The sequence below is a fragment of the Solanum pennellii genome, chromosome 4, assembly GCF_001406875.1.
Source record: "Solanum pennellii chromosome 4, SPENNV200".
In the NCBI taxonomy this organism is placed as follows: Eukaryota; Viridiplantae; Streptophyta; class Magnoliopsida; order Solanales; family Solanaceae; genus Solanum; species Solanum pennellii.
Genome location: NC_028640.1, coordinates 70,473,845 through 70,486,382, shown reverse-complemented (window position 1 = coordinate 70,486,382; position 12,538 = coordinate 70,473,845). Strand labels below are relative to the sequence as shown.

Below are 12,538 nucleotides of genomic sequence, written 5' to 3'. Positions count from 1 at the left end.
TATAAATTACACTAATAAGTTAAATTATAACAAATAGTTGAGCGCCACGTATTTTAAAAAATATTTAAATAGTTTAAATATAAAACCGTTAAATAAGTGGTCAATTTTGAACCAAAGGGTGGATGACAAGGGTATTTTGGACCCAATAGGTGGGCGGAAAGGGCATTTTGGAGCCAATAGATGGATGAAGGGAAATTCTATACCATTTTCAATACTTTGAGGGTATTTTAGGCCCTTTTCCGTTTTTAAATTTAACAAAACCTTCTCGCAAACTTTTGCACCTTGGCACTTCATAAATTTTGTTAAAATAGTTCCATAGATTTTTCATTTTATTTTTAAGTATTTTCTTGGAAGTTGCATTTTTGTCCTCTTAATGTTTTTCTTTCCTTCTCCTTTCTTTTTTTTTTTTTTTAATTTTTACCCCTTGTGTTTCTTCTCGATTTCTCGTCTATGCCAAAATAGTACTAGTAGTTAGGGGTATGAACTTTTTGATATTATGATACTTTATACGAATTTATAAAAAACAAACTTTAAAATGTGATATAGCAATAATATAAATATATCGATTTTTTTTTTAAAAAAAGAATAGAATATATCTAATTAAATTAAAAGATTATTATTAAAAAAAGGCGATATACCAAAATACCATACTAGGACAAATAAGTAGTTAACTTGATGGACCGAAAAAGACTTTTGAGGGACCAGAAGTAAATTACCTTACCTGTTTGCTGGTTCAGATTTTGACCATTTTGTCCTTTGTCGTCACCAAGAGGACTATCTTCAGATTTTTCTCACATGGTGAATGCTAATTCATACATATAATGGATTATTTTTCATTATATATATGTTTAGTCACTGTAAACAATGTATAATAACCTTTTTTTTTTATCTCTGCTAAAAGCTGATCTTCTCCCATTGGAGTCCGGTTCTTGACAACTGAGGAGATTTTCTTCAACTTTATCCAATTCTTCAAATTTACAGTTACCCAGGTAACAGCTCCTCAATTCTCTTCTGGGTTTTTTATATTTTTGAAAATGATTTCTGGGTTTTTGTTTTCTTGAGCACCCACTCTGTTTTGATGAGTTTTATAGCGTGTTTATTGAATTCTGTGCTGTGATCACTACAGCTTATAGTAATCTTGCTTTCTAGCTTTTAGAAATCATGAGTTAGTTAGTTAGCAAGCTAAATAAGCTTATGTGGTGTGATGATTTGGACAATTGGACTTAAAATTATGTGAAAATCCCATAAAGAGGGTAACTTGTTGATGTTTGCACTGTGTACTGGAAAGTTTGTGCAATTGGAAGTTTTTAATTACAAGGTTTGGTCTTGGTTTTGGTAGAAAAAGTGAAGTGCTGTTTTTTTTTGGGAATAAGAATCACTGAAATGAGGATGTGCACTTCGAATATTACCTAAAGTTGCTACTCGTGTTTGAGCGAACTGATTTAATGGATGATGATTGATGACTATCATTTCATCAATAACAAGTTCCTTACTGATAGTTGAAATGAAGAAGAGCTTGATAGATTTTAAATGTTGTTTCTGATCTCTTGCAGCTAAAACATTAATTACCTGTTGCACCGTCTGGGAATGCTAACAGGAAATCATGTTAGGCATTAACACATTTTTCCTCCTCAAAGCTTCTCTTAGTTTGAATCTTGACTTTTCAATCTGGTAATTTGAAGATTTTATACCAAACGTATTGCTGTGTAGAGTTTTTATCCGTCAAATATCTGGTTATGACATACCATGTGATGCTTAAATGGCTTAATGGCATATTTGGCAATTGAAAAGGGAGTGCTAAACTTGTGGTGGTGGTGTCTAGTATAAAGCATTGATCAAGGAAGTGTGGGTATGGAAAATGTTTTATTATCATTTTCTAGTTAGAACTTAGAATGTCATCAGTTTTGACTTTGGACTTCATATATCAATATCAGAAGATTTGTTTCGTTGCAAACTGCTGGTGAGTTCCACGTTGAGGTGCTAATGTACTGGTAGAGGAACTAGGATCTTTAATGAAATATATCATAAGATATTATGATGAAGATACATAATGAGTTTTTTCATGCTTTTTAACATGGCTTACTGGTTTAAGGGCTAAACATTCAAAATATTCAAATTCCGATTTTAGTTCAATGGAAGCTAACAAATGAAAACATGTTAAGGCTAGAAGTAAAATACATGAAATACCAAGTCAAAGATGATAGATGAGGTGATACAAAGAAATTGTGGTCACTGCTAGGCGATTATGCCTTTCCTTGCATGAGTCCCACGAACCAATGAAGGCTGATTAGGTTTCGTCATCTACTATATAGTGCTCAATAGATTATCCTGGTTACACAAGTTGCAAGCAACAGGCAACAAGTTTCTTGTTAGCATTATAAAAGGAAAAACAGATACGAGGAATGTTTTGTAAATGTGATTTAAACTTCTTGTAACTAATGTCATTTCTGAGATTGTCCTAACTTCAAGGTTTATGTTCAGAATTTGCAATCCCACACAGTTGCTAATACGGGGAGGTATTTCTTCATATTCATGTCTTGCAAAAGTTCATCACTCTAACGGGGAAATGGTTCTCTTCTCTTTTATGTCCTAGACAACAAAGGGCTGCCTGAATAAATAATTATATGGGCTTTTATTTATTTTTGTTTTTTAATCTTAAAAAGATTTGGATAAGACAATGAAAAAGTTGCTACTATTTTCTGCTACATTTATGAGGGGAGGGGTTCCTTACAATTCTTGGCTCTTGCTTGAGTTGTGTTTGTTCTGATCCGTGGTTATAGCTGTGTTCTTGTAAGGCTGCACTATTACAATGAAACTTTACTTTGTAGTCATTTTCATTACAGCGTGCAGTGGTTGAATAATTTTGATTACACCAGTAAAATTCCCTGAAACTATGAGTACTAGTCCAACAAAATCCACGCCAAATGGCTTGGAGAATTCTTTGAAACCGGAAGAAGAACGGAACAAGGTATCTCAATTTTTTAAGTTCCATTCATGGTTTTAAGCTGGATTATGCTAATAAATAGTACTTTATTTCTAGCAGATTGATGAGATGAGAAAGTTGATTGGGCCACTTTCAGGTAAGTTGGCCCTTTACTGTTCTGATGCATCCATTTCAAGATATTTAGCAGCTCAAAGCTGGAACGTAAAGAAGGCAGCTAAGATGCTTAAAGCGTCCCTGAAGTGGAGACTGGATTTCATGCCTGAAGAAATTCGCTGGGTACTGTTAATGAACACTCCCCCCCCCCCTCTGTCATGTTCTTTTTTACCATCTTCAAAAGTGTCTAGATGCTTGTTTGACCCTTATTTCTTGATAAACTTTTGGAACCTTCATTTATGAATCTTTTTCTTGTCCTTTTTTGTTTTGTGGAGGAGAGAAAATGATGCTTTTATTAATTAAAATTAACTTCTTTTGAGATATACATCTCTTCAATCGGTAGACTTTGGCATGATCTGCTTCATAATTATTTTTTATCGGTGACATTTTTTTACAGATAAATTGTCTTGTGCATTACCTCAGTCTGTATCTGCAGGATTGTAACCTTGAAACGTGATAGTAGTATCTGTACTGATCATGTTGATAATAGTATCCTCTGTTCTTTCTTGCAATTTTTTTTAGTTCTTTTTTATAAAAGCATTTTCTTTGATACAGGATGATGTGGCCAGTGAAGCAGAAACAGGCAAAATTTATAGGTCAAATTATAAAGACAAGCATGGGAGGCCAGTTCTTGTCATGAGACCTCGTTGCCAGGTAGGTTTCAGTTTTGCTTTTTCTTTCTTGGGTAAAATACTTGTGTGTTACAATCGTATCGCTTATGATTTTCTTATCCAATTGGTTAATTGAGATAATAATTGCAAGGAAAATGAACATTTAAAACCATTTAAACTCAGTTATATACGCCTCAAAGCTACAATGTCTGTATCATTCTTTTTGTGTTATTTATATTACCTCTATTTCATGAACTTGATTCAAATTGATCATGCTCGTATGTCAGCAACTAATAAATGTACTTCAAAAACTGCATTAATAAGTTATACTGATTAATGTTTGGCTACAAGGAACTAACTCAAGCTTGATAACATTTTGAGTCTGTCCTCGCAGAACACTAAGTCTCTACAAGGACAGATGAAGTATTTAGTATATTGCCTGGAAAATGCAGTTGTAAATCTCCCAGAAGACCAAGAACAGATGATTTGGTTGATCGACTTTCATGGATTCACTCTGTCAAATCTCTCAATCAAGGTGACAAAAGAAACAGCTCATATTTTGGAAGACTATTATCCTGAAAGACTGGGGATAGCTATTTTATATGATCCACCCAAAATATTTGAACCATTTTGGAAGGTAATTTGCCCTCAAAGTTTAAATTAGCAGTTGTTAATTTTGTGAATGGTACACTACAGGATTCTATTTCTTTATAATGTGTACTGAAAAACTTTTGACTATAATCATTGGCATGGACTGTGACCTCCAATGTTAATATTGAAAGTTGAAACTAAAGATCATCTTGACAATAAGAGATTTCCGTGACACCAGATAAAATGATATCTTTTGGTATCTTAAGATTGCAGCGGTGAGGCTCATGCATGGGGTTGTCATGAGAATTGCATGACTGACGGCATGGTCAATTGGTGTTTGCAATTGGTATATACTCCTATATCAGTCTTCTGTAGGCCTTGTCCTTTACTCTGGGTCTATGAGTTTGCTGGTAACTTGTTATCATGCAGACTGGGATTAGCTTTGATAGCCTAAACTGAGCCAAAGTTGTAGTGACTTCTGGCTTTCTGGGACTCCAAGACATTGTCTGCATGTCTTGCATAGTTTGTAATTACTTTTTAGAAATTCAGTTGTGCGTAAGATGGCTGATGGATTTTGGTGCGAACAATGGCTTTCCCAAAGGACAGAAATGCTGAAACTTTGAATGAAGGCTAAGTGTCTGCAGTAGAAAACTTAATTCATGTATTGTGATGCATGGAATAGAGTAAGAAGAAAGAGGACAATGTTGTCAATCAGATGACCATGGACTTCTATTTTCATGAAATCTGAACACACACTGAAACAGAGAAACTATAAAAAGTTAAAGTGAGGAAAGAACGGCACGTGAGAACTGAATCAGGGATTTTGATGAAAGCTAGTTTACTTGATCAAGAAAAAATAACTGGATAAAGATAAGAGGCCTTCTGAAGAATAATAAAAGCAGGAAAGTTTGAGTTATATATTAATTACTTATCCTCCCCCAAGATTTGGTTGGGTTATTTAGCAACCATTAGAGCGAAAATATGTGCCTGCTTTAATTTTAAGCATTCAAGTTGTTGCATTACTTGAGGTTACATTTGCTTTATTCCAATGGATTCCCTTTGAACTCTGTTTTTCTCAAATATTAAGATGACACATCCCTTATTTGCAGCATCTCCATTTGATTACCAGGCAACCAATTATTTTGTTTATCTAAATGGTGCAGCTAGCAAAGCCTTTTTTGAACCCAAAGACTGCGAGCAAAGTCCATTTTATGTATTCAGATGACCCCAACAGCAAGAAAATGATGGAAGAAATGTTTGACATGAGTCTGGTGGAGTCTGCATTTGGCGGAGATGATAAGGCTGATTTTGATGTCAATAAATATGCTGAGAGGATGAGAGAAGATGATAAAAAGTTGTCTTCTTTCTGGAAGAATGACGATAATTCTGCATCAAATGCACAACTTACTGTGACAGCTGATCCCTCTTTAGAGCCAACAAATTCTGATTCCGATTCTGAAGTCTTAGATGAGAAAGTAGAGAAACCTTCTCTTGATGTTGATGAAGAAGAATCATCAATTGAAGAAACTTTGCCTGGAAGTAACAGTACAAATGCGAATGTTAAAGCAGTGTAGCTAAAGGCAATGTCTTCAACTTTTTAGTTTTGTAAATGCTCACAAGATGGGCAATTTAACCATTTCTCCAAATGGTTCAGAACTGAAGTGTACTTAGCAGAGAACATTTTAATCAAGGTGATGTAATGAGTGATATGCTATAAAATGAATGTTGTGCCTCTTTATACTAGGTAGTTCTTTTGAATGTTTTGCATATACCAGTTCTTTTAACACAAGAAAATGTGGAGACTGTAGCTTTTGCAAAATGGCAATTCATTCACCTCCATCAAATTGCTTTTAGGAAGCTACAAGGTGCTTCAAATTAGCAAGCCTAAGGTTCCATTCGGCGTTGTACCCATGGAGATTGAATTGTACTGATGTGTATAGTTGATAGCAGAAGAAATGATTGAAGTAGCAGCTGAGAAAAGAAACCCTACATTGTCTTATTTATAAGCTGTATAGATGAACAAAAACACTAGTAGACTCACTCTTTAATCTGTCTACTCATACTGATCAAAACCAAAATATATTCTACATTACAATTCACAGTATCAACACATATAGAACAACATTTATGAAAAAGTGGCCGAGTTTGTTTGGCCTATCTATGAGAAGACTACATTAAACGAAAAAACAGATCACTCCCATTTGCAAGAGAAACTAGGCTTCAAGAGGCATATCAAATCTACTTCAACTGAAAGCAAACCCCTGCACAAACCATGAGATAATTAGATTCAAGAATCATAGCAGGTGGTTTTCAAGGAATAGAACACAAGATGTAAATCGACATACCTTGTCACGTTACTCAAACATATCATCTAGCTTTTGTCTGTACTGAGCCAATTTCTGTTATTATGAAAAAGAAAGGAGTACTTGGTCATACAGAGATAATCAATTAGCTATTATCGGGGAAATGCTAAAATGCAGGACTTTAACAAATGTAAACACTATTTGCTTTGCATTTTACTATGTTCCTTTTTGACTTATTTCTTGTGTACCCTATGCCTGACTGAAGAATATCTCAATTAATGTTGGAGAGGTGAGAACCTGAGGATTCTTACTCAGACAACTTAAATGAAATGGAACTCCAAAGTATAGAAGCAAGCACTGCTGTTTGGCCTTTGTTAGAGGTACAGCAACATAATATGCCGATTCTTAACTATATGATTACACAGCTTCATACTTGTTTAGCAAATTATATGATGTTCAACTTTGTGCCATAACCCAACTGTTATGCCTAATAATAACCTTTGCATGTTCAAAGCTATTTTTCTTAATCATTCCCTTAAAAGCAAATTAACCAGTTGATCAACAGGATTCTTTCAGGCTTCACTTTCATCTAACTGTTTGTCAAACAAGAATGTGACGTCTAGACAAAGATGAAACGACTTCAAACATAACTTTGAGAATTTGCATACCTTTGTATAAGCATAGACTGTTGCCTCAGTTGGGGCTGGAGGACTTCCTCTGCGAATAAACCTTCCTTCTTTGAATATGTAAAGCATGGGGATTCCAGTGGCAAGCTCCAAACTTATAACCTGATAAGAAGAGTTTCAATTCGTAATGTTTTCTAACAGGACAAGACAAAAAAAATGCAAGAGATCCCAACAAGTTTGAAATTCCACCTCTTGGGATGTTAGCTTGTCAAGATACATAATGATGGACCTCAATGAGTTCCCATGGGCTGCAATCATTATATTTTTTCCACTTGCCAGTTGGGGTTCAATCTGCAACATTACAGCAAAAATGTCATTTCATAAAACCTTAAACTGGATTGATAATATGATGGATCGGAAATATGCTTCAGCTTACGTGCTCTGTGAAGTAGGCAACAGCTCTCTCTGCACACATTTCCAAACTTTCTCCGTTCGGAGGAGGAATATCATAGCTACGACGCCACTCATGAACCTGCTCACTTCCATATTTATCAGCTGTTTCCTGCTTATTAAGACCTTGTAATTCCCCATACCTACAAAATAGCAAAGTCATACATCAGAACCATCAACTGATATATAAAGATATAGGAAAAATAACCTCGGAAGGAGAAGATGTTTTTACATTCTCTCATTTAGTTGCCAAGCTGTTACAACTGGTATACATTGCATGTTGGTATCTTCACTAAAGATCTGACTCCAAGCTCCTGCTTGTTCACTCTCTTCATGAATGATAGTTGGCACCTAAAATTGACATGAAAGTGGCAATGATAAATATTTTAGGCTACCAATATAGAAGCCTAAAACACTTCAGAGCAGAAGGATAAACCAAAATGAAAGGAGTCTACTGCAGTTTGAAAGCATGTACAGGCAAACGCACTAGGCTTCCAATCAAACCATATTATTTATATCTATTATGATACAGTTACCCCCAAACACATCTTACCCTTGTGAAATGGAAGTAAGAGAAGTCCAAATGTTACAAGCTTTAACCAAGAAATTACCTTCTTGCGGCGGTGCTGAGTCATGGCAAGCATGGCAGTCATTTGAGCACGAATCAAAGCAGAAGTATAGATCATGTCGACAGGTATATTACTAATTCGTTTCCCAGCTTCAACGGCCTCTTCCACACCCTTATTAGTCAAAGGCACATCTACACAACCAGTGAACAAGTTTTTTTCGTTCCACATAGACTCACCGTGTCTAATCAGGATCAAAGCAGCTTCACCTAAAGGGAAATAAGGAAGATGGGAATCAGATGCAGTGCTGCAGAGTAGCTTAAAACAATCATATAATTTATCCCACGAAAATCATTTATAGGAAGGGGAACAATTACTTCTTAACGTGATAATGAAAGAAATGATCACAGATTCTTCTTATCTTATGATGTGCTTATGATGATTTGAAAATAACAGTTCAAGAGATAGACTATCATACTTGTTTTCTTGTTGGAGTCACTGGTGGTGGCACTAGATGGTGCTGAAGCTTCATCGAACACCGTAGCTTGAGAAGCAGAGGCTTGAATTACACAAGTACTTGTCTTTCTAGAACAAAAACTTCCTCCTCTCAACAATCCCACATCAACCTTGAAACCCTTGGACACCGGTCTAAAGGAAACATGCCCATAATCAGGACACAATCCAGAGTTACCATTTACTCTACAAGACCGAAGAGTTCCAACCGATTGGTTAAGTGTCGTTGCAGCCATTCTGAGATCAGAGAAACCAACATTGTCAATGAAAAGTACATGCAAATCAAAAACAGCAGCATTTCAACTTGTTAAGATGAAACAAGAAAGTGCAACACAGTTACTCAGAGAAACAGAGGAACTAATTCTTGAGTTCCAAGAGTTCAACACAAAATGTTGCCCTCCTTCATAGGAACAATTTCTACATCAAAGATGAAAATGAATGTGCTATAAACACAAAAAATGACAAAAGGAAAAGCATTGAGCAAAATCCCATCAATCCAATAAAATTAATTAGCAATCAAGATAGATCTAATCCAAGACTAAGAACTACAAAACCTACTGACTAACGAGTAACAAGATATGACATCGATTAAACAAAGTGGGGTTAGCCCATATCAAATCATACACACATTACATCAACAGAAAAAAAAAAGAAGCAGAAATCGCAAAAATCACAAATCAACCCATTAACATCGAACATATCGAAATGAAAACAGAGCTCACATAACCAAGAAAAAGAAAACCCAGTTAAGATCAACACCAGAAAATGCAGAATATAGAGAGAATTAATCAGAGATCATACGCTTATTTATACAGCCAAACGATGCTTGCAAGTTGGCGAAGAAACCAAAGCAATAGAAAATGGGAACGATGCTATCCAAGAAAAATCTTGTTTTTCCCCCTTTTTCTTTTGGTGCTGTTAAATGGGGGAAAACGAAAAAGGGTGTTGAGTTTATATCAAGAAAAGTTGGCGGAGAAGAAGATGGCACATTACATGCATCAAATGGTATAAAGATTGAGTTTTTATAGGGTAAAATGTGTCTGACTAATCAAGATTAAGAGGGGAAAATGATGGGATGCTTAGTAGAAATCGTTTTCTTGAAAAAAAATTTCTCCAAGAAAGTGTGTATATGGAGTTGGCAATTGGGTGTTGAGAAGAAATGAAGAATATAATATAGTGTCTCTATATGTGGGTAGGTAATGCCTCTATTTTCATTTTGACCATCTTTTTACCATTTGGACTCCTTTTTTTCACTTGTCCGGCTTAAACAATCGATACAAATAAATTTTACTTTTTATCTAAATTAATTTTATACTATATTTATTATTTTTATTAATGTTAATATTAAATAAGATTATTCATTAAAACTTAGATATATGCATAACTATTTTAGGGAAGATGTTGTCATAATTGTAGATATTTGTCAACTAACAACCCTTTTGGTCAAGTTTATGTGAAGTCAAAGTACTTATTTATTTTAAAGTTTGAAGTATTTGGTCAGGATTTTAGAAAAAATATTTTTTTAAAATATAAAAATATCGAAATTGAAAAAGATAATTTTTTTCTATAAGCATTTTCTAAAATATTGATTGAGTATGAACGAACTGTTGCTTTAAAGTTTGTTATATTTTGCTAAACACAAATTAAAACACAACTCTTAAAAGTTTGATCTAACCCAAACACGAATTATATTATCAAAATCGAATACTTTAAAAGTTTGACCAAACATATACTGATTACCTAAATAAAAAAGGGCAAACTATATTTGATTTCTTATTCCTTGAATTTTTATGAGAGTGGAATGTTGATAGGGAAGGAAGGTGAGAATTTACTTTAATATTGATCAAACATCGTTATTTTATTATTTCTTTATGTATATAATAAACCACATTTATTTAATGTTATAGGACTATAGTGCATATATTTATTTATTTAATCTATCACATTTTTTAAAAAATGTAAATAGTGAAAGGTTGAATTCAAAGTGAATAAATGGTGGGTTAGTAGACAACCCTTGGAGGATTCTTAGGGACCTAAATTTTTTCGAGTCTCAACAATACAACTGACTTTTTATTTATTTAATTTTAATACAAACATATTTATTTGGCAACTCTTCAAAAATTGGCCATTAATATCACCTAACTCCTGCACGTGCCTCCCTTTAATGTCACGTGCTTATAATGTTTGTTCAAATATGAATGGCTGCTAATTCCATTTCCACCCACCTAACATAATGCACCTTCTAACGCTAATTACCTATGTACTCCGTTCGTTTCGATAACTTTGATTTTCATCTTTGTAATATATGATTTAACGTTACGTATTTTTGATTTTTCAAATATTATGACATGTTATTAATATGACATGTGTCTTATGTAGCGTGATATATGTATATGATAATTCATGTTCTATATAATGTTTTACATGTATTATATCACGTAGAGCATATATATCTATTTATTATCAGTATCCACGAATTAAATTTTAAATCACCTTTTTAACTAATCTTATATTGGATTGTTGACCCCCTATCGTCCTTCCCATTACTTCGGAGTAGATATTCATACCGTCATTAATCTTTTATTGGATTGTTGACCTCTTACATATTGTCCTTCCCATTTCTTTGGAGTAGATTTTTGTATCGTTATTGAGCTAATAGTTATTATTTATTGGGAAAATTGAATATAATAGCAAACTAATAACCTAAAATAAATGGGTAGCTAGGGTTTGATTTAATTGTGCTCCATAGCAAACGTTTGCAAAAAATTGTCTGGCGCCTCTCTCCCAAATATCTCGCTCGCCACTCTCCTCCAATCTTTCGCTCGCTTCCTCACTTTTTATACAAACACAAGTGTATAAAAATTGTTTCTAATTGTATAAAGCAGAGAAAATTGTATAAATACATATATTTCTGTTCCCCTCTCTCCCATCTTCCAGATCTCGCTCGCCACTCTCCCAAATCTCGCTCGCCAACCTCGCCTTTCTCACTTATACAAACAGAAGCGAAATGTATAAATTGTGTTTCTGTTTATATAAAGCGTGAGAAAATTGTATATACACATGCAAGTACATATATTTTCGTCCTATACACTTATAATTATACAATAAAAATACTCCACTACCCAGCTTCTTTTGCCTTTCTCTCTTTCTCGTTTTATACAATTTTAAATTGTATCTAATTTCTCTCTTTCTCGTTTTATACAATTCGATTCAATTGTATATTCCTTGTCAAGTCTCTTTTGTCTTTCTCTCTTTCTCATTTTATACAAATTCAAATTGTATATAATCGTTCTATACACTTATAATAATATTATATATGGCAACTCAGATTATGGTCAAACCTAATAATTATTATATATGGCAACTCAGATTATGGTCAAACCTAATAATAAGTTGGTGAGGCCAAAGAAAGATTCGGAACTCGGAAGAATATGCTTTTTAAAATTCAAACTAATTAGTCGAACTAATGTCTACTTCCCAAAAAGCAAAGTAAATTGGTTATACTCATTATTATTTTCGATCAAATGGTGTGGACGTAAATTAAGTTAGATTTATAAAAAATAGTATTAAAGACAAGTGAATTAGGTTCGATTGAATTTTCTTTCTCTTTTGGTTAGATCAGCTAAACGAAGCAAATACCCTCTTTGTAAATCTTGGTCTCTTAAGATTATGATACGTGTTAAAATTTTATGGCTATTGACTAATTAATTTGTTATTAGGTTAAGTGAGGGAATTTTTTTAAATAGGGACGTATTTGGATTAAAGTAAGAACATATATATA

At 33.8% G+C, this 12,538-nt stretch overlaps 2 protein-coding genes across 3 annotated transcripts; one reads left to right on the top strand and one right to left on the bottom strand.

Moving 5' to 3' along the window:
- The first annotated feature begins 711 nt into the window (after positions 1-711).
- LOC107018100 (phosphatidylinositol transfer protein 3) lies at positions 712-6,057 on the top strand. Of its 2 annotated transcripts, none has more exons than XM_015218481.2 (6): positions 712-989; positions 2,844-2,968; positions 3,044-3,220; positions 3,653-3,751; positions 4,103-4,345; positions 5,463-6,057. In XM_015218481.2, exons 2-6 carry the CDS (start codon positions 2,894-2,896, stop codon positions 5,871-5,873), a joined length of 1,005 nt encoding a protein of 334 aa, XP_015073967.1. In that variant the 5' UTR covers positions 712-989; positions 2,844-2,893; the 3' UTR covers positions 5,874-6,057. The 2 variants fall into 2 exon arrangements, with proteins under 2 accessions (XP_015073967.1, XP_015073966.1); XM_015218480.2 differs by having other exon boundaries at positions 754-989; positions 3,041-3,220.
- A 214-nt stretch (positions 6,058-6,271) lies between these two features.
- LOC107018099 (2,3-bisphosphoglycerate-dependent phosphoglycerate mutase) lies at positions 6,272-9,917 on the bottom strand. The gene is made up of 9 exons (XM_015218479.2): positions 9,559-9,917; positions 8,723-8,994; positions 8,290-8,513; positions 7,911-8,029; positions 7,665-7,821; positions 7,478-7,579; positions 7,271-7,390; positions 6,645-6,698; positions 6,272-6,560 (listed from the first exon to the last, which is right to left on the bottom strand). Exons 2-8 carry the CDS (start codon positions 8,991-8,993, stop codon positions 6,654-6,656), a joined length of 1,038 nt encoding a protein of 345 aa, XP_015073965.1. The 5' UTR covers position 8,994; positions 9,559-9,917; the 3' UTR covers positions 6,272-6,560; positions 6,645-6,653.
- Between the last annotated feature and the right edge of the window lie 2,621 nt (positions 9,918-12,538).

What these genes read in the sequence shown, in the direction of transcription:
- LOC107018100 (XM_015218480.2), top strand. Translation starts at nt 2,894, where the DNA reads ATGAGTACTAGTCCAACAAAATCCACGCCAAATGGCTTGGAGAATTCT. An exon ending in CGGAAGAAGAACGGAACAAG is followed by an intron (nt 2,969 to 3,040) that starts GTATCTCAATTT and finishes CTTTATTTCTAG; the next exon opens with CAGATTGATGAGATGAGAAA. An exon ending in TGCCTGAAGAAATTCGCTGG is followed by an intron (nt 3,221 to 3,652) that starts GTACTGTTAATG and finishes TCTTTGATACAG; the next exon opens with GATGATGTGGCCAGTGAAGC.
- LOC107018099 (XM_015218479.2), bottom strand. Translation starts at nt 8,993, where the DNA reads ATGGCTGCAACGACACTTAACCAATCGGTTGGAACTCTTCGGTCTTGT. An exon ending in TTGCCTACTTCACAGAGCAC is followed by an intron (nt 7,580 to 7,664) that starts GTAAGCTGAAGC and finishes GTAATGTTGCAG; the next exon opens with ATTGAACCCCAACTGGCAAG. An exon ending in CAGTCTATGCTTATACAAAG is followed by an intron (nt 6,699 to 7,270) that starts GTATGCAAATTC and finishes TCATAATAACAG; the next exon opens with AAATTGGCTCAGTACAGACA.